Raw genomic sequence first — 26,540 nt, forward strand, 5'->3', positions numbered from 1 at the left:
GCATGAACGCCGTCACCAAACAGACTCATATTTCTGCTGTAGCCTCCCTCAGTGGTCACTTCTGTCTTTAGGGCCCTCTTTCATTTAAAAAAAAAAGGAAAAGTGATTTTTTTTTTCTAAATGGCCATTTTTTAAAAAGTATGCGTGCTGCCTTTGTGGTTTAGTTCTTGTGTCAGACTTTCCACATGTCACAGACAAAAGATCTTAATAGCAGTTTGTTGTTTGTTTTTGTATTTAGTCCCATTAAGCTGTGATTGAGTAACTATGAGCCAGCATGCACGACACCAGGACCTGAAACTAAACCAGCCTGTGTTTAAGTAAACAAATAGTGTGTAAAGAGGGCAGCTGAGGCAAAATCTCATATTTAATATATGTGTTTTTACTCCTTCATGCAATGTACTCAAATGTTCCACTTCTTTGACATTCCTCAGTTGCTTTTAGAAGTCTAAATTTAGAGACAGATGAAGGCGTAAGGTCACACATGTAAATGTCAGAAGTTGTTATTAAGCAGTTACTTCCTTGTCCCACCCTACTTCCACTTAATAGGACACAACCATCACTCATGCTGACAAGCGTTCTATTATTTATAGTAAAACAGCAATTCACACAGCAAGAGGATGTGTGTGACACGCTAACGTTATTCTTACTTTTCTTCTTTGGAATTGTGTCAGAGCTATTTACGCAGTTTTGGTGTTCTCATAATAGAAATAAACAGTATTTCCATTCACCTGGTAGGCTTAACTTTACCCGCTGCTACCTGCCGCTGCCCCCACCACGACTTTTTTTTTACTGGAACACTTTGATACAACTTTAATATTTTGCAGCACTGGCCAACTAAATAAGGAAGGAAGAGGATAAGTAGTGTGTTAAATGTTGTCCCCCACAAAATATGATTAATAACTCCCACAATGACACCTCCACCTCCTCTGTGGTGCAAGTAAAAACTCTAGCGTTTATCACTATGCAAATATTTCCAATTTCATAAGTTTGGAAACGGTTTTTACCTCAGAGTTCAAATGTTCACATCAGACTTGTGTAACTTCCCTGCTGGACCTGGATGGGCTGATTTATACGTCACAGATCATTTTGGCTCGGTAAATCTAAAACTGATTTTTTTTTCCAAACACTGACAAAAATACATCTGAGTGGATGGAGATTTTGAATTAGTATTCAAAGTATAATAATAATGAGTAGTACTATTAGTACTGTTCAACATGTGGATCAATATAACGAGCTAAGTATAGATATTTAATGTAATAATTAAATAGACAGATTTAGCCTGAATTAAAATGTGAGACTTTTTGATCGGCAAAGACTCGAAACACTTTTTCCAAGAAAAAAAGATTTTACTGAAAAACAAACAAAAAACAAAAAAACAACTATAGTCATTTTATAATTTTATAGCATATGATTGTATAAACATAAAAATAGATGGACATCAATGAAAATCAGTTACATGTATTTTAAAACACATCTACTCCTCTTTTAGCAGGTGAGAGTAAAATGCTTTTAAGAGGTTAAAGTTTTTTCACGTTTACATCAGTCAAAGGTCGACATACAGTGTTAAGTCATATGAGCTAAAATACAAACAAAGACAATTAGAAATCAATCTTAATTCAGAATTAACATTTCATCCATTCGTGTCTGAGGCTGACGACATCAGTGGTTTTGAATGAGCGAACGTGCTCGCACAAATTCTAACAAGACAGTGACACATGAGGTTTTGACGATCACACCGCACAGTACAGAGAAAAACTGTCACCCAGCGGGTTACAAGCTGCTAAAGGGCTGATTGCAAGTGCGGCAACTGAGTCTCTGAGCATCCAGCATCTGGTGGTGAGAATCGGGGTTGTAACGGCTGGGACGGGCGTCGTTATTGGGTTTTGAAGTCAGAGCAGCCTCCCCCATCGTCTTTGTGAGTGCTTTAGTGTAGTTAGTGGAGAAGGTATGGAGTACTGTGGGAGGGGGGCAACACAAGTGGCGATACCTGGACTGGAAGCGGCTGAATGTCCACGGAGGGATGGGAGGCAGTGAGTGGGTACAGCCTGGAGTTATCATGGATATAAGTAGCTCTGATGGGTCGTGGTGTGACACCATGGACAGACTGACAAAAGCTTGTCAACAATGAGGAAGACACTACCTCCTCCTCCCTCCCCACTCCCAAAAAAAGTGTGGCTGCCTTAAGAGTTCTTGGCGACCATCTTTATTGTGATGGTCTTCACTTCTGAGTACTCCTTCAAGCCGTTTTCTCCCCTGAAAGAAGAAATAGAAACATTTTGTTTAAACTCGAATGCTGACAGCAACATTGAATTACAGTGTACACACTGCTGGAGGCCCTTGGAGCAGGAATATTTCCTCTTAGATAGAGATTTACATCATGTTAAGCTTTTTTGGAAAGTCGGCTTTCAAAACACTAAGTCAGCAATACTAGTGTTGCAACTAATTTGTGTGTATTCAGCGGGCAGACGACCAAGTCTTACTCACATTTCACGTCCATTGCCAGACATTTTATATCCTCCAAATGGACACTGTGTGCTCAGAGCGTTGAAGCAGTTTATCCTGTGAAATACACAAAGCATTGATCACTCTTGATCAGTTGACTTGCAGTTTACTATAAAAATTTTGCACAACTTTATCCAAAGCGTCATTTGGGAAGACGGATGTAAAATTACATTCTCATCATCACAGCTATTTTTAAAAACCCCTGAACTCAATAACAATTATTCTTTTGCTGTTTAGCAAACACAGTTAAAAAATGTCAGGTTCTATATCTGTAAACGTAGTGATTACAGCTGCTGTAGCTGCAGAAACAATGCTTTGAAGTAACTCGAAAATATGAAGTAAAATTATTAAATATTTCAGCGATTTTTTTCCTTCTCATCCTTCTGCTGAAAGACTTTGTTCTCGTGCTTCATCACTTATGTCCTTGTTCTTCTCTTGCCAGTTTTTTGAACCACATTCAGCTGATCGCTCTCTGAGTCTTCATACACCCCCTGTACAGTACCCCCCAATTTCTAGATTGTCCTTTTAGTCTCAAACATTCATGCCATTTTAATAGTTGCACTACTTGTGTTTTCTTTTTCCTTTCTAGCTCAGGTTTTTGTATATTTGTGTGCCTCCTCATACATGACTTTTCTCCCCTCTTTTGGAGTCTGTCTCTTTGCCTGAGTTGACCACCTGCTGAGTGAATTTCTCAATGTCTATGATTAAAGTTCTGGATCTTACCTATTACTGATGTCTTGTGATTGGACTCATAAATATAATGTTTATAATTAAGGATGGAGCATATAATATCCTTTCTTGGTTACAGAATAATTTATGTGGCATTTGTGATGAAAATTGCCCGATGGTGATTAGGTCAACATCATTGATGAAGGAAGAGTTATTAAAATAGCTAAGCATAACAAGTGACGCAAGATTTCTGGCAGCTATCTATACTTCTACTCATAACCATTTGTAAGTAATTAAAAATGGAAACTATTGCAGGTTAACTCAACAAGTAACATTTACTATTAATTTCATTTCAGTTGTCCTGTCCTGGAACATTATTTCTGATATTTTCTCATCATATCTGAGCTTATGGGTGGATAAAAGGGAAGAAAAGCTTTTCTTTGTGGCTACTGTAATGATTCTAAATCAGCAGACTGTTAGTTAAAGCTTCGGGAAAGTGGCTGATATTTCTCACATGAAAAATATTACTGAATGGAGCTGAAGAAGCACGGCAGATAGAGCTTACCAGACAGTGCCAGCCTGCATGGCTGTGGATATGGTCATGGCTTTGCTGATGTCCTTGGTGAATACAGCGGCAACCAAACCATAATCTGAGTTGTTGGCTCTTTCTATCACTTCATCAATTGTTTTGAACTTCATGATCTGCTGGACTGGCCCAAAAATCTGTAGAAATATGGTAAATGGTAAGCTAACATCACACATCAAAGAAATGAGAATACACAGACTCACTATGAACTTCAAAATTATTAGTTATTCTTAGGTAAACGCATTTAATTAGGGACTTAATTTATGTATCACCATCCTTTTTGGTACCTTTTTACATTTTTTGACAGCTTTAGTGACTCTTTTTTTCTCCAGGTTAGAGAAACAGGTTATTAACAGCCTCTACATTTATTCATGAACTGTTTTGCTACCTCTTCTATTGCAGCCCTTAAATCAACTCAAGATGCATTAGTAGTGCTGGAGTCTTTATCACTATACCTCTTCTCTGGCAATGCGCATGTCATCTCTGACGTTAGAGAAGACCGTAGGCTCAATGAAGAAACCTTTCAAGCCCAGAGCTTTGCCTCCACACTCCAGCTTGGCCCCTTCGGTAATGCCGATCTGGATGAACTCCAGCACACGGCTCTGATGCTCTCGGCTGATCTGTGGAGGTGGAGGACAGACTTACTCCCTTATGACAGAAAAAATGAGCAATATATGAAATTTACAGAGCAAATGATAGAAAAACCGATCACAGCTTCTGATTCTGTGCTCCTCACCTGTGGTCCCTGCTCAGTCATGGGGTCAAAGGGGCTGCCAACTATCCTCCTCTTTGCTCTCTCCACGCTCCTCCGGACGAACTCGTCATATATGGGCTCCTCCACATAGACGCGAGAGCCTGCCGTGCAACACTGGCCTGCGTTGAAAAACACACCCTGGTGGGCTTCTTCTACAGCCAGATCCACTGGGGAAATGGAGAGATTTGTGCTTGTTAATAACTAAACAAAAGTAGTATAGAATTATAACCATGAAGCTACTTATTAGGTAAAAAAAAGACCTGACTGGTCTTTAAAAGTGAAACAACGCACAAATTAAATATCAATAAAGACAGAACAAATTTATCTGTTTATAAAAAGCAATGTGTGCAATGTTATTGGAGCTATCCCATGCAAATCTGACACCTGACACCTGAGAGACAGGATCCCGCTGTTGTGCACAAAGGGTTAATGGACCCCTGTGATTTATGGGTCTCGGCCGAGTCGGGGTCCATTCCCTTGATTTACAGGCCCTAGTGTGCCCCTCTCACGGCTGCTGAAAGCATTTGAGACGCTCTGCAACCCCAGTTTGGTGAGACACTTGGAGTTTATATGAAACCCATCCATCCAGAGGTTTTCATAGCACTGCTAAGCCCCGAACATTTTAAGGTTCTCAGTAAGGGTGAGAGCTGTGAGTGCTTTTCTAAGAATATGACACACAGCTACAAAAAAAAACCGTGATTGTGACAGACAGACATTGGGTGGGAGGGGGTCAGGTAAATGAAGTGACAAATAACAAAATAACAAAACAAAACTTACAATCAGCATCTGCAAATATTATGTTGGGATTCTTTCCTCCCAGCTCCAGCGTCACTCTCTTTAGGTTACTCTTCCCAGCTGCCTCTTGGATCAGCTTGCCGACCTAACAGAGGAAACAGATCAGAGGTTTATTCGTGGCGATGCAAGGCTCACAGCCAGATCAGTAAATCAGCTGGAACCATTAAATATCTTAAAGAGGCTGGTTAGCTCCTAACAAGGAATATACTGGTAGGCCAGCTGAAACATGAGTTCTGCAAACACACAGAAAGAATATCTGTTACAGGCTTTTGGCGACAGCGAGAGGAAAACAAAATGATGTTTCTGCCGGGAAGAGTATTTGATATGTGCCGTAGGACAGGAAGAGGCAACCACAAGGTGTGTGGGTGGTGTACTGTGATATAACACCGAGACGGGATATTCGGTATGAGTTGGGCCTGGTGTGACGATACGAAAGACGGCAAGGGATTTGTGGTGTTTTATCTCATCCTTCTATTGCCCTAATTTCCACTTTACTCCTTATCAGGAGCGATGATATCAGATGACCTAAATGAAGAATAATAAATTACGGATTGAGGAATAACATTCCTTGATAAAGATCTATTGCTCAAGAGAATCATGTGTAAAATTCATTCTGGGGGAGAACGTTTTAGTTTTATTTAGTACAAATCATTAAATCTTTGAAAATGTTTTGAATACAAGCCATGAATATTTTTTTACTTGAACCTTGTTTTTCTCTGTAATACATCATTAAATAACATCCACACTTCTTTTTGCTACATTACAGGCTATGCATAGTAAGATATTTTAGAAGCAGGCTAAGGTAAGAAGACCAAGCAATACCCTTGTACCTCCACCAATCACCAGTAAGCCAGTCAGGGAAAAGATATTTTTCTCTGGTGACTGGAGATTTAGTGAAACTTGAAGGCGATGAGGTTTTTGGAGGCACGTGACCATTAACCACATAACATTAATATATTCACTGTTTGGATGTGTAGTAAGCTTGGTGGCAATGTAGGATCGCTTGAATAAGGCATTAGTGTCATAGACCAAGAAACTAGTTTGCAAACATCAGAGAACCACTGGTCATGAGGAAAAAATTTGTATTCCCTGACTGCTTAGGAGTGGTTGGATGCTGATGGCAGTCACTGGGAGATGAGTGATAAAATCCCAGTAATGCAAGCCTACATGCTCCCTAGCAAAAATATGTATTCTACAACTAGTTAGCAAAAACCTCATTGTGATTGCTTTGGCTGTTAGCATTTTGCTGCAGTTGTAGTTTAAAAGAAAGCATTGTACTTGCATATAAACATTGTCCAGCTAGTCTCTGAGCTAATACTGAAACTGTGAAAAGTAAGACACAAACCAGAAAAAGAGATGCTTAAATTTGTGTCTTAGCATTGCAGCCAACCTTGTTAAAAAAGCTCAAATTAATTTTTCTTGTTTACAATTTTCAGTTTGTGACACACTTTTTTAAGTTTTACTAGTGCTTGGCTAGTGGTCAAAGATATTTTGAAGACAAACATGATAAAGCAAAGGCAACACACTACTTGCTTTGCTAGCAGATTGTTAGTGTTGCTGGTAGATTGCCACTAGAAGATTGCAATCACTAGGAGGTTTTTGTTGCATACTGATTAGTATGGTTTTCAGTGTGATTATTTGTCCAGGTTTGTACTCCACTTTGGTGATTGAAATTTTTGTATTTTATGGGCCTCTGCTTGTTAACTGCTCGCCTAGCGGTAGTGTTGCTAAAACTGCTAAAAGTGCGACACCAACCAGGAACAAAGACCATCAAAGTAAAAGTTGAGCACTTTTTGAAATCTTCTGGTTCCAGTGGTAAGGTACAACTTTTACTTTGAAGGTGAGTGTTCTGCCTTCCCAGTTTGCATTGCATTTTTCCCAGTTTTACTACCACTTGGAGAGCAGGTGGTAAGAGTTTTTGTTGCAGCCTCCAGCAACCACCGCCAACCACTCAGGGAATCCAAATAAGATTTCAGGTACCAAACAGGCGACATCACAGTGGCAACGCCCACTCATCATACCATCTATGAGCTTATGAGCAGGAGAAACTAGCTTGAGCTAAAGGCAACAGAACTTTGTGCTAATATGAGATTAAAGTCATGGCACATTTATTTGTTTAGGCACTTTTTCAATTCAACTCAACGTGTTTTAAATGAGACACAAAACAAACATATAATGAGGCAACTTAAAAAAAATAAACATGACATTTAAATGAATAATTAAATTGGTAAAATAATAAATACATGGTGGGATTCATCACTTTTGGACAGAGCCAGGCTGACTGTGCACCTCTGGTTACAGCCTTTAATCTAAACCTGCTGCTTTAAGACTAATAAAGGCAGTTGCAGTAATACGTACTCGACATGAAAAGATACAGGTTAAAACTGCCGGACGCTATTTGACCCCCTTGCCAATTTCGGTAAACATGATTTTAGGTTGTGAGAATGAGTCACCAGTTTTTAATCAATATTTTTCACTGTTCTGACACGTTGCAATAACTGGACTGATAACAAGCCTGGAAAATCCCATACACCACCCTCACAATCCTACACCCTAAACAAGTATTCATCTTCCTGTTACTCATACTGTGTCTTTTATAGATAAAGAAGAAGAAAAAACCCCTTAGTGTCCAAGTCCCCCCCCCCCCCCCTTCTTCAAACCACCCCTAAGAAAAACATCTTCAAACATGTTAAAGACTCATTCTCTTGCTCTTTTCTTCTTCGCTCTACTTCCCATTATATACTGAAAGACTAAGATCAGAACAGCTGGGCTGCGGCTGGTACCGAAGCTGCCTAAATACAACACAAAACTTGGCTCGGCTTCATTTTTCTGATGTGTTTTGTCTGTCTTTGATCAGAAACATAAAGTGGCTGACTAAGGGGAGTTTAGCATGTGTTTATTCAAGGGTAAAGGAAACACACTGGGCTGCTAGACTCCTCCGCCACATGTGAGTCAGTGAGAGATGAGCTGAGCTCCTAAAATCCACCTGTAGCTACTCCAGCACCTTCAATCCTGTCTGAGGAGATGAGGTGCTTGCTAGGATCCCACCATTGCTACTACAGTGCAGTGACTCACTGTCTGGGCATCAGCAGTCTCTGACAGTGCTGGCTCTTTTCTCAGTAATTGACTCCAGTTCACACGAAATAACAGGAAAACTAGTAAAAAAAGAACCAAAAACAACAAGAAACCCCCCAAACTGGACCACTTATAAAGGAAATGTTCAATTGGGATGAGATGTTAAACAAAGATGTTTATAATACAAGTTAAACAAGATGCCACAGGATAGATAATTTCTAAATAGATAAATACATGATTATGGTTTAATCATAACTAGATCAATGTTTGAAATTATACAGTAACTAATATAGACCGTTAGCAGCTGCTAACAGTTTTTACCGTGGCTTATTCTAACAAAGTTTGGTGATCCTAGTGAGGTTGTGCTTGAATTTGAATGTTTACAGAAAATGTACGAAAGATTGAAGACACTGTAGACATTGAACAGACATCCTACACACACAAATAAGTAAGCTAAGAACACAAAGGATGCTGTGTCCACAATAGCGCATTTCTGTTCTGAACTTTTATTTTAGGAACTATTTGCGTTTGCCTAGAAAAGGTCAAATCATGTGACGATACATGTACGACTCAGGGAAGGACACATAGTTACTGTTATCAGCCAATCAGAAGCCTTGGAATGAATTAAGACAATGCTAAAAAAAAAAAAAAAAAACCCAAAAAAACCAAAACAAACTGCAGTTCCTCTAGTGGCCACTTGAGGCTGGCTTCAAAAGGGAGTGAGTCTCATTAGACTTCCATGATAAAATGGCCATGTACAGCATTACAAAGCATGTTTAGCTTGACATAAAAATGTCCCTGTGCTTTACAGATAGCCATTCAGATCAACTATAAGTAGAATGATTTATTTTTTTAATAACTGATCTACCTGCTTAACTGAGTTAGGGGTGTGGCCTTATTAATTAACAGACAGCTTTCCCAACACATTTAGCTGGAGCTGACTAGCATCTACGAGGCCTCACTTTTGTTACATCCAGCCATTAGACTGGGCCGGTATTGCCGTAGGTGAATTTTTAATTGATTATCTGACTAACATTAGGGCTTGATGTGTGGTCAAATCATCCCAGAAGTTATGTGCTTTGGTGAGTGAAGTTCTGGTGTTTTATTAGTTCACTACTTGGGTTGCTTATTCACAAGACACCACAAAAGCGGATAAATCAATAAGTTTGATTTGCCAGATTTTTATGCCAGATTCCATTCCTGACACAACCCTCCTAGGGATTTGTGTCCCTTAATCATTTGACATGTGTTAACCAATACAGTATGAACACTACGCTTGTAAATTGCCTTAACATGCTTTGCTGATATGTGCTTCTGTGTTTTGCACTCGAGTTCATGGATAGGTGATAAATTAGCACGCCACTTGTTTATTCATATAAAGTAACTTCTTCCTCCCAAAATCCAACATGGCAACAGCCAAAATGCTAACAGAGTCCACAATACAATTTCTGAATGTGGGCACATCCATGCTTTATACAGTCTCTGATCAAGAACTACTCATGGGTGTCTGATCGTTTCTAATATCAGTGTGGTCTAGTCTCCAAAATGTAGCTAATGCAGTGTTGCTGAAAGCTGCTAGATGCTGGCTCCAAAATAAATGTGTCTCCTGCTTCAAAATGGATCCGTTTTTTCCCGCAAAAACTAGATCACATTAGTTTTTGATGATTTCAGCTGTACAATCTAATGTGTGTACCATTGGTCATTTTATAAATTACTGCTGTGTTACTAAGACTGGTAGCTAACGGAAGGCTGTAACGCCCGGCAGGAGGCGTTGATTTACAGCTGGCTGACAGCTGTTTCAGAGTTTCTATTTAAAGAGTAAACTTTTTTTTCTCCAGACGCACACTTCTACTACTCTGTTTGTATTTAAGGAGACTTTGATATGATGCAGTCATGCATTATTTTGGTAATGCTTATCTTTAACACATTGTGGTTAATGTAACTAATACCAGCATGGGCTAGCCCAAGGTCCTGGCTCCACACAGACAAACTCTGCAATGCTGTGGCCATTTTTAGGAACAATATGGTCTACAGCTGTGGTTTGAGCTTAATGCTTATGTCAGCATGGACACACACACACACACGCACACAAACACACAATATGATATTAACATGCTTAGTTGGGTTGGGCAATATGTAAATATTTTCCAACGGCCTGCCGTCAGTCCTACGACAGGCAACTGATGATATATTTGTTAAGGGTTGTCTGTGCAGCAAGTGCAGGGAGCAGGGCAAAAGACACCCGACACCCTTTCAGCAAATGGAAGCATTTGTTTGTGAAAATATTTTAAAAAATCACTATTTTGGGAATATTTTGGTTTTAAAATGGAAGAAACTAAAGGTCCTGAGGGAGTGATGCCTCCGCTTTGCAGCCTATAAATGAACAGAGGTAAAGATTACAAAGGCTAATAAATGAATAATGTCATTTATGAGACTTTTCAGTACTAATCGATTGGACAGCAACCACTACCTGCAATTACTTCAGTCTGGTCCCTGTCATGACTTTCTAAAAGTTAGAACCATTGGTACGAACACCAACTGTTTCCATATCACGTAGACAATAAATTTACTGGAATTTTCAAGAGGACAGACATAAATCACACAACATAATAATATTAATTATTATTATAATAACAATGAACCCCACAAACAACTGCATAACCCCAAACCTTAGCAGATATAACTGTAACCAACAGTTCTTAATATATCTGAAGCTGAATTGTTCTCCTGCCCAGATGCTAATGTTGATTTTTAAACTGAGACATAAATGTGTGTAACAAATTCAGTTCTGCAAGTTATCCAGATATTTAAAAAAATAAACAAAAAAATCCACCATTGTTTCATAAAAAGAAAAAAACCCAGCATATCACCAAAGTCATTTAAAACTGTTTTGGGGAAATTTCAGTGTTGAAGCAACAGACTGGTCAACTCTCACAGCTGTTCCTCGAGTCCATTAGCGTCACTTAAAATCCGCCTCATCGACATCCAGGATCTTTGAAATGCAAACAACGGCGTACACTAATGATGATCTCTCCCTGTGACATTCACGTTTACATTTTACAGGAATATGTCTACTCATGTGCCACTTAATTAGGTACACTGGTTCAACTGCCCCTTGCTCATGCTGAGCATCAGAATGGGGAAGAAATGTAATTTAAGCGGCTTTGAAGGGCGTATGGTTATTGGTGCCAGGCCGGTGTGACTATTTCAGAAACTGCTGATCTACTGGGATTTTCCCACACAGCCATCTATTTTACAGAGAATAATCTGAAAAAGAGAAGATATCCAGTGAGTGGGAGTTCTCTGGGTGAAAATAAGTTCAGAGTGGAATGGCCAGAATGCCAGCGCAGAATCGCTAAAGCGCACAGCACGCAGATTGGCTTCAGCCACACCGGGTGGCACTCCTGTCGGCTAACAGCAGTTAAAAACAGGAAGGCTACAATTTGCCTGGATCTCAATCCAGTACAGCACCTTTGGGATGTGGTGGAACGGGAGATTTGCATCATGGACGTGAAGCCGACAAATCTGCAGCAACTGTGTGATGCTATCATCACATCAACAAAACCCTAAATCCCTGAGGAATGTTACCAACACCTTGTAGAACCTATGCTATGACGGATTAAGGCACCTCTGAAGGCAAAAAAGATCCAACGAGCGAATGTCTCATTGTTCCAGTCGGTTTTGCTTTCATTGCTTTTATCTGTGACATCTGTACCTGTATGGGCTTATCAGGGACTGCTCCAATTACACATACTGTACACATGGCGCCTCCAACACAATGCAGGAGTCAAAACAAATATTACATAAGGCCGTGTTATTTGCTAAAGATAGGTGTAAATTACAGGATGGTCACATAAAAATATCACTACAACATCAGGACTACTGTAAATGGTTTTAATACAGGGGTTAGTCAACATGGAAATGACAGATGTTTATAAATGATCTGTAGAAAGGGATCTGCCGTCACTCTGGCTGTTCTCGCTGACTCCAGGAATCTGTTCAGACCACAAGGCTCAACACCTAACATGGTATGTCCTTTGTCTTCCTATTAACTGCTTCCCTGTTCTCAAGAGCTGTAAGGGTATATCCTGATGGTGAGCTAAATGAAAAGCGGTATGGAGGTGCATTAATACCTCAAAGACAGCTGAGGGAAAACAGACGAGAGGCAGTGTTTTCAGAGAGACCTGTTTGTATACTCTCGACAGCGCAAATATGTGCATGTGTGTGCGATAAAATCAGAGCCCTGTCATGAGGAGTAATGACAGGGTGCGCGGCTTATGTAAGACCCCATTTGTTTGTCATTTAAACTTCAATACAGGCACACAACATCCCCTAATTACCCAGCCTGCTCTTATGCTCTGCACATGTTGGTCACTGTGTCAACTGTGTTCAGTGACAAAAGCTAGCAGTAGGCAGATGCTGATCTGAGCAGTTCCACTAGAGAGAAAAGTACCTCGGTTGATCCTGTGAAAGCCACTTTGTCTATGCCCATGTGTGAAGCAATTGCAGCTCCTGCTGTTGGCCCGAATCCTGGCAAAATATTGATGACTCCCGGTGGAAAGCCGGCCTGTCAAAACAATATGAGAGGAAACAAGCTTTAGCGGAGATGACAGCAGAGCCAAGCAAAACCACAGGCAGTGTGGGGGAATCCGGACCCAACCCAACCTCCCTACAAGCAGAGAGCAGGGAGAACATCAAAAAGGCAACAGACAGATAGTCTCCAAGAAGAGGCGAGGCCGGAGAGGACAGGGGAAAAATAGAGAGGATGTAGACACTTAAATTTGTCCATTATTTGGCTTCAATACATTGCCATGTCAGGCTGTGTTGTTGAACTTACTCATGTGTTTATCCTTATTGTACACAGCTGCACTCACTACAAAGAGCTCTGGTTTGGAATTTACTCGAGATTTATATCAGCGTGTTTAAGATGTTCAGATTTTATTTTATTATTTTGTGGAGTTTTCGGCACTATTGCCAGGAAAAACTGAATAAAGAAAAAAGAAAGTTGACACCAGAGCATCCCTGAATTAATTTTTCTAAAGCACTTTTATGTTGACTGTCACATCCATACTTAACATATGAAACTATGTGATTATATAACATTTGTTCTTGTGATCTCTCTGAATTCATAATAAACTGATATCAAATTTAGAAATAAAAACTTAAAATAACTTTCCTTATTAGTCATTTAGCATTTTAGCTAGTGTGTGCATCATTAGGCTCTCATCACTCTTCATGCTATTGTTAAAGTGGGATTATTCAATGTGGTATGATAATGCTGTACTTATTACTGCTAAAATACTGCCTGTATTATTCTCAAAGGTTGCCATCTTAGCAGAAGGTTAGGGAGTACATATTTTAAGTCTGTATGAGGGAATGCTAATTCTAATTAGCAACCGAGCAACAGGTGATTTTTAGCAGACCTTGACATTATGGGTGTTTTTTCTTGTCTATGTATTAATGTTTAAATATTGTTAATAATGTTCCCCGTGGAAGAATTTAGTATGAGTGGTTACATGTTAAGTTAAGCTGTAAATGTCTACAAAATGGCACAGCTAGCTTGCTAACCACTGTGAAATGCTTCAGTAGCCATTTCTGCTAAGTACATAACCTAATTATCATGAGACAGCAGTACTGTATATACTTCATATACTGTTTATATATATATATATACCACATCCATACTTGCTGAAGGATGTGAGACACATTGTTAATGCTGCTCGAGTACTGATGACACAATGATGACACAGCTCCTGGCACAAAGTTTTTGTGCTGATGTTAAAGCAAAAGGAGGTTTTGCTGTTTGTAATTTGACATTCAGGGACTATTTTCCCTTAGCACTTGGTGCTGCTGCTCTATAACTTTATGTGGTCTTTGATTTCATGGCTGAGTTGCTGTTCTTAGTAAAGCCTCCCGCATTGCAGTAATTCCCCTTTCAGTTGATCGTGTAATATCTAGGAGGGTAGAAGTTTCACAAACTGACTTGTTGCATAGGTGGCATCCTATTACAGCAAAACGTTCAAATTTAGTGAGTTCTTTAGAACGACCCAGTCTTTTACAAATGTGTGTGAAGGCAGTAGATGAAAACATTGGAATTCAAAGATTAATAGGTTTGACCCAGTACTTTTGTCCATACAGTGAATATTGAATTGAGTTGAATTAGCTGTATTAATATTAATATTTGGATTTTATTTTGACTAAACTACCAGAGGTAGTAAACTAGAGACACTAGACATGTGTTTAGTTCTGCATCAGATAATTATTTTGTATTTCTGACACTTAATTATGTGACAGAGACCAACATGAAGGTTTTTAAATGCAGCGTGAAAGCTCAGCAAAAATAGATATTCACAATATTAATCTCATTATTACTGTTTCTGCAGCATTTCCCACCAGACAGATGCTAATTCTGAGCTTTTTTTTTTCATTAAAATAAAGAAAGATTTTAAATGTTTCATTTTTATCATCCTAAATAAATTTTATTGTTGTATTAAGAGACTAAAATCTGTATGTTTTAGACCATTAAAAAGTTCATTTGCATAATTGAGGCAAACTAACCATTTCATTTTGGCTCTATATTGGCTGGAGATAACATAAAGGCCAAGTCCTACTTCACTGACTCTGAGATGATGCACCAAATCGATGTGACACTTCACTAAACATCTGTTTTTTATCGCCTTTTGGTTACATTAACATTGAACTGTCTAAATAAAGTGTTGGCCAAAGTCAAAGTGAACACTGTGTCCTTGGCAAAATAAAATCTATAAGTGATTCTGTTTCAGTTAGTTCAGCACTCATGCTTGAAACTGTGCGTGCGAAATGTTTGCTGTCGTCATAGTGACTCTGTCATTTACCTCCTTGATTAGAGCTGCCATGTAGAGGCAGGTGAGCGGCGTCTCCTCAGCAGGTTTCAGGACGACAGTGTTTCCACACGCGAGTGCTGGGCCCAGCTTCCATGCTGTCATCATCAGAGGGAAGTTCCACTGTGTACAACACGCACGCGCACGCACACAGAGACACACACAAACACCGGAAAAAGACATCATGCATCTGACACACTGGGTGGTCACAAGTCAAGTTCAATAACTCATCGCTCTTAAGTCACTCACTCTCATTTTCACTCTGTCTAAACATAGTCAAGTGAGAAAATGTTCTCGGCACTTGTACAGTATTTTCTCTTCCCACAGTATTCTGAGAAAGTCGGGAAATTGCAACACATGTGCAATAGACCCGTATCACTGTTCAACACACAGGCCTGTGTTATTTCTGCTTTGCACAGGAGCCCATGGGGCTCAACACAGAACCACACGCTTTCTGCACTCTTGCACAATCAACAGTGTCTCTTTCTCCTTGATCTTTTCCTCCTTTCTCATCATTCTTCTTTCCTCAAACACACTCTGTTAAATCCCTTAGCTCATTCTTCTGCTTCTCACTTCTTGTTCCCTTTTCCTCAAAGCCACCGGCACACTGGAGGGGGTGGGGTTTGGAGTGGTTGCGGGGCATTACCGGTAAGATTTAAAAACTGTGGCTGACAGGGAATTACTGGAAAATTCAGAATGTAATTCAGTACTTTTAGACGCAGCTAACTCCATCTTTTTTATTTTTTCTTCACACTTCCCTGTCATGTTTGCATGTCACTTTTCAGAAAAGTTATACTCACAGGGACAATTTGTCCACAAACTCCAATAGGCTCATATCTGGTAAATGTCAGATACTCTCCATCTGTAGAGGAACACACATGAGCAAAGAGAGAACTGGGTTATTTATTCCTAGCTTTAACACTTTAACAAATAAGCACTTAATAGGAAATACCCTCTAAACACATGAAAAACGTCACCACCTGACTCCCCTGGTGTTGTTGACTCGACATGTTAATTTGCAAATGAATCCACATTCCTTGTTCCTTGTTGCTTTACCCTGGTGAGAGATTACGTTTCCTCCAGCAGCACAGGCATGTGTGTAACTGTTTTAGGTCATAGAGATGGGTGTTATGCTGGAAAGGTTTGCTCATTCCTCTTGCATTACTTGAGTAAAAAGGAGGTACTTGCTGAGGGTGTGCCATGCTTGTTCATTTTTCAGAAAAACAATTCATATTGAGAAATGTGTGTATAAATTTGTTACCACAGTGGTCAGCTGATGATTGCTTAATGTTGCACTTGGACTGGAAGGATCAGTGGGGGGATGACAAGTTAAACAATCACGTTGACAACAGATACAAAACTGCAGTAAGATTCCCATATTTCAACTTTTTCTTTTTTTTGTCCGTGTATTCCAGTGTGGATCTTGCAAAACTGCTATTGTTTGTGGAATGAATCTACAAACCCAGTAGGCATGACATTTTCTGGAGGAACTCGAGTATCTGAAGCCTTGTTTGAAAGAATGACGCCTGCACATGAATTATATTTCAATTTGGCACAGGTGGTGTAAATGATACCAAACTGTACTGCCAAAGGTGCTGCACATAATGACACTCCCCATTCATTTCATGCCGTCTCTGATATAAATTTAACACCACAGTATCAGCATAACAGGCAAGACAAATAGCTGCAGAGGAGCAGCTCATGGTAGCTGTGTTGCGCCTCATTCTAACAGGTGAACAAACATGATTACTTACATCATACAGGCTACAGGAATACCCTTATTTATTTACTCTGAAAGCCTACAAGTGGAATAAAGCTTAGACCAAAGCCCTGGGAAAACGCTCGCCGTGGTTGGTTTGGCAGCAGCGTACAAGAGAAGCTTTGAGAGGGACAATACAGCGGTATCAGGATGTTTTCCATGTCCTCTCAGTCTCTCTCATTCTTTTTTTTCTTCCTTTTAAAACACACAGCCAACTTTCTTCTCTTCCACCCTCAGATTCAGCTGCTTTAGAGGGGCAACACTGGCAGCTGGCTCTAATGTGTTTAGATTGATTACCAATTTGTTACCTTCACCCGCTGAATGTAAGCTTAGCTTTCTGCAAAACTCTGAACACAATGAAATAAAAAGAGTGTTTTGTTTTACTAAAAAATGTAATAAATGGTGATGTCAAATAGAGACCCCCCCCCCCCCCCCCAAAAAAAATTAAAATTTCCTGTACTTGTAAAAAGCCTTGTATTAAAATATTGCAAGAATTTATGCAATGATCCTAGTCAAAGGTCTCTAAAGTAGCTTAAAAGCAAAAAAAATTAATGTTGCACAACTTAAATCCCTATATTAATTGTGCATTCTCATGCTCCTCTTACAGGGTTCCTATATTATAACATAGTTCTCCTGACTGTCCACATGCTTTTCAGTCAGCGTAGGAAAAGATTAACGGAGGCTACAAAGATTTTTTTTATTTTATTGTTCTGAGTGTTTTAAAATCATGTTTATAGCTGCTTGTTGTATATAATAAACACCGATTTTGGTACCTATGTACAGTGGAAGCGTCATGGTATTAATACTTTTAAGGATCTCTATAAAGATGGCACTTTCTTAACTTTTTTAGACCTGTGTTCAGAAACAAATCTTCCGGCTACCAATCTATTCCGTTATTTTCAGGCACGGCATTGCACTTCTGCTCTCTTCCCGTCCAACCCTCTTCTTCCAAATGTCCAGCCTTGGGAGGAATTCTTATCCCTTAAACCCAATAAGAAGTCAATTATATCTTTAATATATAAACAACTTATGGATTTACATGTCCATTCAGTTGTTAAAATTAGGAGGGCTTGGGAGCGGGAGTTAGGAGTAATTTTTTCGGATCAGCAATGGGAGAAAGCAGTATCCAATGTCCGTTATAGTACGTCCTGTGTATTGTACAGGGTTTGCTATTCAAACTATTGCAAGTCATTAAACGTTCTACCAGCTGATTAATATCATCTCTCCCCCCCCCCCTTTTTTTTGTGTGTTTTGGGTTTCTTCTTAGTTTTTGGGGTTTTTTGGGTTTTTTTGTTTTGTTTGTTTTTCTCAATTTTATATAAGCGTGGGTGTGACTGTGTGTGTGTGTATTATTGTATCTGTTCATGTAAGAAAAACTAACAAATATGTCAGGGGAACAGATTGTATTGTCATTTTAAACTTATGTACATTTGTCGCTCAATAAAAATATTTATTAAAAAAATAAACACCAATTTGCTGCATTTGTTATCAGGCACTGGTTGTAAATTATATAATAACTTACTAATCTAGGTCACTTTGTGTGGAACACAGTCAATATAATAATATATCCCAAATTCAATTAGCACATGTAACAATAATAAAAGTAAAGTTGATCAACAGACTTCAAAGAGCGATCGTATTGATTTTCCAGGTCAGGGAACTATTTTTTTATTTTGTTTTATTTTAATTTCATTTTCCTGACACCCCAGTAATGCACAATAACAATTAAAACCTTTTACTGATACCAAACGGGTCTCAGAATAAAACCGTGCCTGCTAAAGCTCTCAGTAGAGTTAGTGGAGAATTTAAAGTTACTTTCAGCTGCTCACTTCTCACAACAAACAGCTAACTATTGTCTAAGAGGTTTGACACATTAAATCTGAATGACAGACTGTGTAAAAAATGTGCACAGTGTAACATCAACAATTGTTTGAGGAATTCTGTATTGAAACTTCAAGCTGATGCAAAGAGCGACGTGTTGCATTCATATTGAATTGATTTATCAACTACAGGTTGCCACGCCCTAAGGCATATCTTTCATTATCATAGATTTTCTCTAAATGGGAACTAAAAATGACAAAATAAACATCATGTTGCAATCTTTAAGCGTTTAACTGGTTTATTAATCAAGGAAAGTGTTTACTGAGGTCAAAGAGCAGATCAGAAAGAAAGTGATCTTTCTCATACACTTCTATACAGTCAGTCTTCTTTTTGCAACCAGAGGAGTCGCCCCCTGCTGGCCATTAGAAGAAAGAAGTAGATTTAAAGATCTTCCACACATGCTTCAGTTTTTAAATCCTGACTTATCATATATGTTAAGTTTGCAATTTCAGTTGAGTGTTGTTGCGTTTTTTGTTTGTTTTTTGGTACCAAAAAGTCAGAGGAACAAACACAAAAACACAAACCTGGCTCTTTCTTTAATACCATCTGACTAATCCTTTCTTTAACTGCTAGTACCCTTCATCTCTCTCAGTCCAAATGGCTCTTACCCATTGGAATGGAAGTACCATGGATCTTGTCGGCATATCCAGCAAAGTATCTCAGTGTCTTTATGGTTCCTTGGAGGTCCACAAACAGAGTGGGCAGGAAAGGCTTTCCACTGTCCAGTGACTCAATAGTCTGAAGAGAGACGAGGGACAAATATGTGATATAACCTTTTGATCTTCACATATTTCCATACTGTTTTCTATCTTTTACACGCACCCATGGGTGAAATGTGACACTAAGATAACACTTAACTACAAATACGGCAGTAATATGCTCGCTTTAGGACATTTAAGATAAGATAAGATAAGATAAGATAAGATAAGATAAGATAAGATAAGATAAGATAAGATAAGATAAGATAAGATAAGATAAGATAAGATAAGATAGAACTTTATTAATCCCTCGGGTGGGTTCCTCTGGGAAATTCGATTTCCAAAAAAGCACAGCACCGACAGAAGTTACAGAGTTACAGAATATTATATATATATACACACACACACACACACACACACACACACACACACACACACACACACACACACACATATATAAATACAGAGACAATATAAATAAAATATACAAAGGGGATAAATAGAATTTGCATGTATTTGTACTATCAAGCACAAAAGCAACTGTAGATCCTTCTTTCCAAAAGGCATAAAATGCATTTAATAACATGTGAGGAAAAATAAGAGAACATTCCCAGTATTTGTCCACTTACTGCTAGGTAGACACTGTCCCTCTCCACCAGGTCAGCCAGTTTGGACAGCAGTCGACCCCTCTCTGAAGCATCCATCCTTCGCCACACAGAGCCCAAAGAAAAGGCCAGGCGAGCTGCCTGCACGGCTTTATCAATGTCAGCCTACAGGGGAAAAAAAACATGTCACTTCATGATCTGTCTCTGCATTTTAGCAGGCCTACATCTGACATAGAAGTGTATATGCTGAATGCTGAAGATGATTTGTCTCATATCGTGCTTTTGCTTTTCTTTAATATTTCAGATCCAGCTATTTCACTCATGTATGACGGCTAAAGACTAGACTCCAGGCCAACACTATTGCTATACCTGTTTAAGCATGCAACGCATGTACCAAAGGATAGCGTCCTTACTGCAGGAGCCAGAGTTGGAGTTCATTACAGACCATTTCCTGCATGTTTTCACTTTCTCCCCACTTTCCTACTCTCTGCACTGCCCTATCCAATAAAAAGATGGTTAACCTTTTACAGGGCACTCACTAAGATACACAGAAAGTCTCAACTTTAACCCTAAAGTGTGACTTTTTTTAATCTTTGCGATGCAAATGAAGTGATATGTTTCCTGATTATGGGTAACCCCCCCCCCCCACCTTTCATTGTTAGACTCTCCAGCGCTGAAACCTAAGTACAGAGAAATTCATTATTCTTTTTACTGTACTACATGTATTTAAGGTAGCTCCATTATGCTTTTCAAATATATATACTGTTACATGCTCACTTTAAACATGGCTTAAGTTTCAGAAAATTAGGTCATCATGTATAAAAGTAATCCCTGTGAGCCAGAAACTCCAGACCTCACTGCATGCTCAGTTTACACCAGCTTTTTTTTTTTTTTTTAACTCTTGGCTCTGTGTGATGAGAAAGAGAAAGAGAGGGCATCCTAACGTTTTCATCTCAAAGTACTGTACTGTGAGTACAGAGGCCACGCTGGCAGCTGTTCAAACCCGCTGTTTGTGAGAGACAGCCAATCAAAAGAAAACTGGCTTTAAGTGGGAGGGGCTAAACTGATGAACTAAGGGAATGGAGCAAGGCCAAGTATATGATTAATAAAGATAACACTGAACTATGAATAATTTAAAGCTACTCTTTTAAAGCCCAAGAATAAAAATATGGAGCAAATGAATTAAGAAAAACTTTAAGAATAATTTGTTATTTCTAGCTGCATTTATCTCTTCTGTGTTTGCACATCATGTGAATGTATCTGCTGAACATCAAGGGTCTTGCTGAGGTTTTACTTTCTGCTCATGTTGCTTTCTGTCCTTTGGGATCATCTGCCCCACCCCATGAGGTTCACTTGGGTTACCCTCCCACCTGTGTGTGTGTGTGTGTGTGTGTGTGTGTGTGTGTGTGTGTGTGTGTGTGTGTGTGTGTGTAGTTCTGTCTTTATCTTTTCTGTCTTTTTTATCTTTTTTTATCTTGTATATTGTCTAACATCCACTAAACGCTTGCTTTTGTTGTTTAAGCCTGCACGCTAGTCCAACATGAACAAGTTAAAAATTAGTTTTACCAATAAAAACTTCTACATCCATCAACAGTAATGACTTTAACCATTTACTTGGTTTAACTATACTTATGTAATGTAATACTTATAATAATACTCCACCATAAAACATTGTATAACATTTACCTTGTCTGCTTCCTGGACTTCACAGATCTGCTCTCCAGTAGCCGGGTTGTAGACAGGGAAGACCTTTCCACTAACAGAGTCCTGCCATTCATTGTTGATGAAGATCTGCAAAAAAAGAAGAAGATAATTTGGGCATTTTAGTAAGAGATATAACCCATTTTAAATTCATTAAATAGGCAAAATTATTATTGGAATGTATCCTTTTCACACGTAGCACTGAAAACCTGAAAAGGCAGTTTCCAAACATGCTAAGCATGAGCGTGCAACAATGGCTGCTCTTTTTTTTATTTAAAAATATTTATATTATCTTAAGTAATGCATTCATTTCACCATTTTGCTGCAGCTATGTGCTTGTGGACTGCGAAAGAAAAACAGCTCTCACGCAGCGACACGTCCAGGGAGAATCTCTGGAAATCTGGACACAGATTCCTGTCTGTTCAGCATTGCTCTCTAGGGAGTGCTCCACCATCCAGACAAAGGGGGTGGGTGGATGTGGGGGTACAGATAAATCCCAATCACACACTCGACCCCCACCCACCTACACAATCCGCCCCCCCACCCCCCAAGCACACAGACACACGTTTCACAACATCGCTGCTCGTTTACGAGATCATAAAACACGTGCTGCACTTGGTTTCTGTGATGCGTTAAAGCAAGTCTTCCGTTAAACAGCAAGTCCTTGGATTCCAACACGAGACATATGCAACATCTTTGCCGAGCAAAAAGAAAAATAAATGTTTACACAACTCCAAAACTGAGAGTTATGACACAGAAGTACATGTATGTGTCATATGTAATTTTAAACGTACCTCCAGCATATTAGGTCAGCGACAAAAACCTCCTTCCCCGCTGACATGTTTGGATTCATTAGGCTGACTTACTCACACTGTTTTTAATGGCTGTCAGTCTGCCTGATAGATAGAGTGCAAGGAGAACATCTGCTGGCACAAATCCCTCTGTGTATATATTCGCTCTTACCCTCCTTCTACTTTAGAGGAGTTCTGATGTACTGAGAGCAAACCTGAGAGCAGGGTTCAAGTATCCCACTGGCTGTAGCCTCCCTAAACTCTCCAACATGTTTACCTCCATAAACGCCGGGCTTTAAGTACTATTTAATTGGCTGTAAAGTGTTAGCTGTGTTTACTTTCGGGCTGGTATAAAATGCCGAAGTTCCTGAAAACCGTTGGAGTCACAGTAAAAATACATCACTCTGCCCCCCTCCCTCCCTCAATCCCTCCTCCGTATCATTCCCACGGCTCACTGGCTCATAATGTGGACTCTGCATCTGATTACCTCGCATTCACGTGTTTAAGGTGTTCAGTATCTCCATGTACCACTTCACAAGGCAAAAAAATACAGTACACGATCATTTTCCTATCATTCCTTTGCACTGCTTACCCCCAAACCGTCCCCCACACAAAGGCCTGAGTAACTTCTCCCTCTACCAGCCTGGTATTCTCAGGCGCCTACCATCAGAGGCCACCTTTAATCTGCTGCTCATTAAGAGCACTTCATAAAATTGTCAGTAACAATAAGGAGCAGAGGGCCAGCTACAAAAACAAAAAGTCCTGTAGAGCACTGAATTAGTTTTTAAATTTATAGGGGCCACTGAAGTGGGGCGCCCTAAATCAGAGGAGCCCCCTGACAGCCTCAACAGTCCGAGCAAGAATGCAGACCATGGGTAGCTTTATGCATGGCGTAACCCCTCTCACAAGATGCTGCTAAAGGAGAACGGATGAAGCACGACAACAGTGGAGCAGGCCCCACCTAAATCACAGCCAGAAAAGGACAACTGTCAGACGCCGTTTGGCTCAGCCCTCTCGCTGGGCTCGGACTGGTGTTAGACTTTTGTCTCGTTCCATTGAGAGACTTGATTAAGATGACAGGCTGGAGTCGTAAATCAACTCTCAAGGTTTCTTAAAATTGCTTTTAGGATCATTTGGACGAGGGGCAAAGAACGCAAGGATGAAAAAGCAAGTGCAAGGGTTCACATTTTCAAATGACTAATTGTGTTTTCTTTCCCATTCCCTGCGGGGTCGTTACTATCACTTCACATGATAGGTTCATGTTTATGAAAGTCTGTGCTGCCATTCAGGGCCTAAAATCCCAAAAGTGCACGCAAGATGAAAGAAAATAATTAATATGGATACAAATAATCCCAGGTTTTATTTACTCTATATTTCATTTTAAACTAGAGGTATGAAAAACTCTTTAAAGATCTAGTTCTGCAGCTTTTTATACAAATGGGAGAGAGGATTAAAACTGAGTCCAATATATGTTGCTTGAATAATAACGAGGAGGCCTGATGTGGATGAGTAAGCCTATAGGTCAGGGCTTTCTGCATGGGTCACAGAGCAGCTGCAAACATTTAGCAAATCTCTTGCTTTTCTATAAAAATCGCCGGTCCCATCATCCGGTACGAGCCTGCGAGGGATGGGGATCACAAAAAGATGAGGCACAATATAAACAACTACAATTTAAGATTGTATTTTTTTCAATTCAGCTTTAATTTTCTGTAATTACAAAAAACAACAACAAATAAATTAACGTTAAAATCAGGATTTGTTCATGTTACACAAAGTTTAAAATGTAAACGATACCGACTTTTCCTTTTTTTCCTTCTTTTTTTCCACGTTAATAAAAACTTTGTGCGGTATTTGTGTCGATTCATTTTTTCGGAGTGAACTGTAACGGGAAGTATGAAATGCCAAAATACTTCATGCAGCCAACAAAACATCTGTTTGGCTCTTTGCTTCTTCTCACAGCTCACATGCTGAAAGAATATGTAAGGCTACTCGTTTCTCGTCGGTTGGACAGAGGGGGCGCGGGGGTTTAGGGGCGTCTGTGTGTGTGCGCGCGCGTGTGTGTGTGAAGGTTTACATACGTGTGTGTTTACACACAACACGCCAAGATTCCACAGCCAGATGAATCCTACGGGCACCTGCAACACTCGTCTGCGCAGGAAGTTTCATATCCTCCCCTATCACAGGACCTCTATTTCCTTTCTGGTTTTGGATGGCGTTCAAAACTCTTATAATTACTACTGTTACAAGTGAGTGGAGAGCATGTGAAAGTGGAGACCAGCTGGTATTTTCTTTTTTTCTTTTTTTTTCTCCTACTCCTCTCCACATGTCTGACACCGTGGAGCCTTCATGTTTTTCATTCACACACCCAGAGACAATGCCACCCTGCCCTCTCGGGTTTGGCGAGGGCGGCCTCATTGTCACTGCCTGGCAAACGCCTTTGTCTTGTCAATTTGAGTAGGCAACTGATAAAGGCTGTTTGTTCTGACAACGACGTTAAGCAAGAAACAAGCTTAACACAACGCACACCTTTCTAATAACATCCCCAGAAGTGATGCTGGTGCCAGTGTGACAACGTTTCTGGGCAGATTTATTCGGCCGGCAATGAATCCCAACACTAACGCTCAATTTTTATCAGACTCAATATGAATATTATTTACTGCAAAACCTAGAAGAGCTTAATCTGCAGTCCTAATGAAAGACAGAGCAAAATAAAACAAAGAAAAAAAACCTCGAGACCATGTGCGGCTTAATTTCCATGAATCAACAATAAAACTGACCTCTCCTCTCACTCGTGGTGTTTTTTCTACCATTTGAGGTTTGATGGGTTTCCTGTGTACTTAACCACTCTTTATATTTCAGGTCAAGGGAGGTTTTAAAGAACGTTTTAACATAGTTTCACTCATGGGATCACTGGACAAGGAGGAAGTAATTTATAAAGAAATGTCATGCTTTTTTTCCACGGACAAATAAACATCTAGAAAAGCGGTCTCTGCTGTGTCGTGTTGTGCTCGCCGGCGAAAAAGAGCCCATTCCAACAGATTTATGAAGCCAAGTGTTTTTCATAATGACACCGTAAGGATTTACACGTTTTCTTGTCAGGAGGGCCGCAGACTGAAGGTATGGGAAGTTAACAGGGTAACCTCGCTGTCACTGCTCTTCCTTAAAAAGTGATTAAGAGACAGGGGACATGATGTTGACGTGTCTGCTAAGATGATAATTTACACTCGCTGCACAAGCAGGCATTTCACACCAATGGACACATTAATGGCGGTGCACACTTACCCTGTCACAATCAAAGAGATGTGTTTTAGAGAGTACGCAGCCATGTGTGTGCGAACGAGGAGATTGTGAAAGCAAAGGCACAGAAAGGAGGGAGGGGATCTTGCTGTGCTCGTTGTGATAAATCATTTAGTTGCACAGTATCCACTAACTTTGCCTCTGTTTGATCTTGATCGCGGTAAGATGGTGGTTTTGAAGTGAAAAACTCCAGAACTGCAGGTCAGACTCTGGCAAGGCAGGGCCACTAACCCACACAGTGAGGCAGGGTCATAATTTACACCCCGGTGGACAGCACCTAGCATCGGGGAGCCCCAAGCCTCCATCTGTACTATCTCAATCAGTGACAGATTGATGGAGTCTCTTATTCATCCACACTGAGTGGATGTCTGTGCATAGACTGCTTTACAAATTCATGGGTCTTCATCAGAGGGGCTCTGCACAGGTTCCTATGGTGAAAGTGCACTAATGCCACCACGAGTAAAGCAACAATGAAAATTTATAACTTGATTAGATTAAGAGATCTGTAACTCAGACGGTGAACAAGGCCACTGAATCTGGTCCTTGTCAATTCTTCAGATGCGTTCT

At 39.8% G+C, this 26,540-nt stretch overlaps 1 protein-coding gene across 1 annotated transcript in view; it reads right to left on the minus strand.

Annotated features, from left to right (window-relative positions):
• Positions 1 to 1,339: 1,339 nt before the first annotated feature.
• aldh1a2 (aldehyde dehydrogenase 1 family, member A2) overlaps positions 1,340 to 26,540 on the minus strand; it is a 28,373-nt gene continuing 3,172 nt past the window's right edge. The window contains exons 2-13 of the mRNA XM_085453337.1: positions 21,871 to 21,975; positions 20,209 to 20,349; positions 19,490 to 19,619; positions 16,042 to 16,103; positions 15,236 to 15,364; positions 12,835 to 12,948; positions 5,289 to 5,391; positions 4,494 to 4,678; positions 4,213 to 4,377; positions 3,737 to 3,894; positions 2,485 to 2,559; positions 1,340 to 2,253 (exon numbers count right to left, since the gene is read on the minus strand). Of these exons, the coding sequence (XP_085309463.1) occupies positions 2,181 to 2,253; positions 2,485 to 2,559; positions 3,737 to 3,894; positions 4,213 to 4,377; positions 4,494 to 4,678; positions 5,289 to 5,391; positions 12,835 to 12,948; positions 15,236 to 15,364; positions 16,042 to 16,103; positions 19,490 to 19,619; positions 20,209 to 20,349; positions 21,871 to 21,975 (1,440 nt within the window). The 3' untranslated portion in view covers positions 1,340 to 2,180. The remainder of the gene's footprint in view (positions 2,254 to 2,484; positions 2,560 to 3,736; positions 3,895 to 4,212; positions 4,378 to 4,493; positions 4,679 to 5,288; positions 5,392 to 12,834; positions 12,949 to 15,235; positions 15,365 to 16,041; positions 16,104 to 19,489; positions 19,620 to 20,208; positions 20,350 to 21,870; positions 21,976 to 26,540) is intronic.

This window comes from Copadichromis virginalis, linkage group LG1 (genome assembly GCF_057382275.1).
Source record: "Copadichromis virginalis isolate Kocher_CV1m ecotype Utaka linkage group LG1, C_Virginalis_male_GT1.1, whole genome shotgun sequence".
NCBI lineage: Eukaryota > Metazoa > Chordata > Actinopteri > Cichliformes > Cichlidae > Copadichromis > Copadichromis virginalis.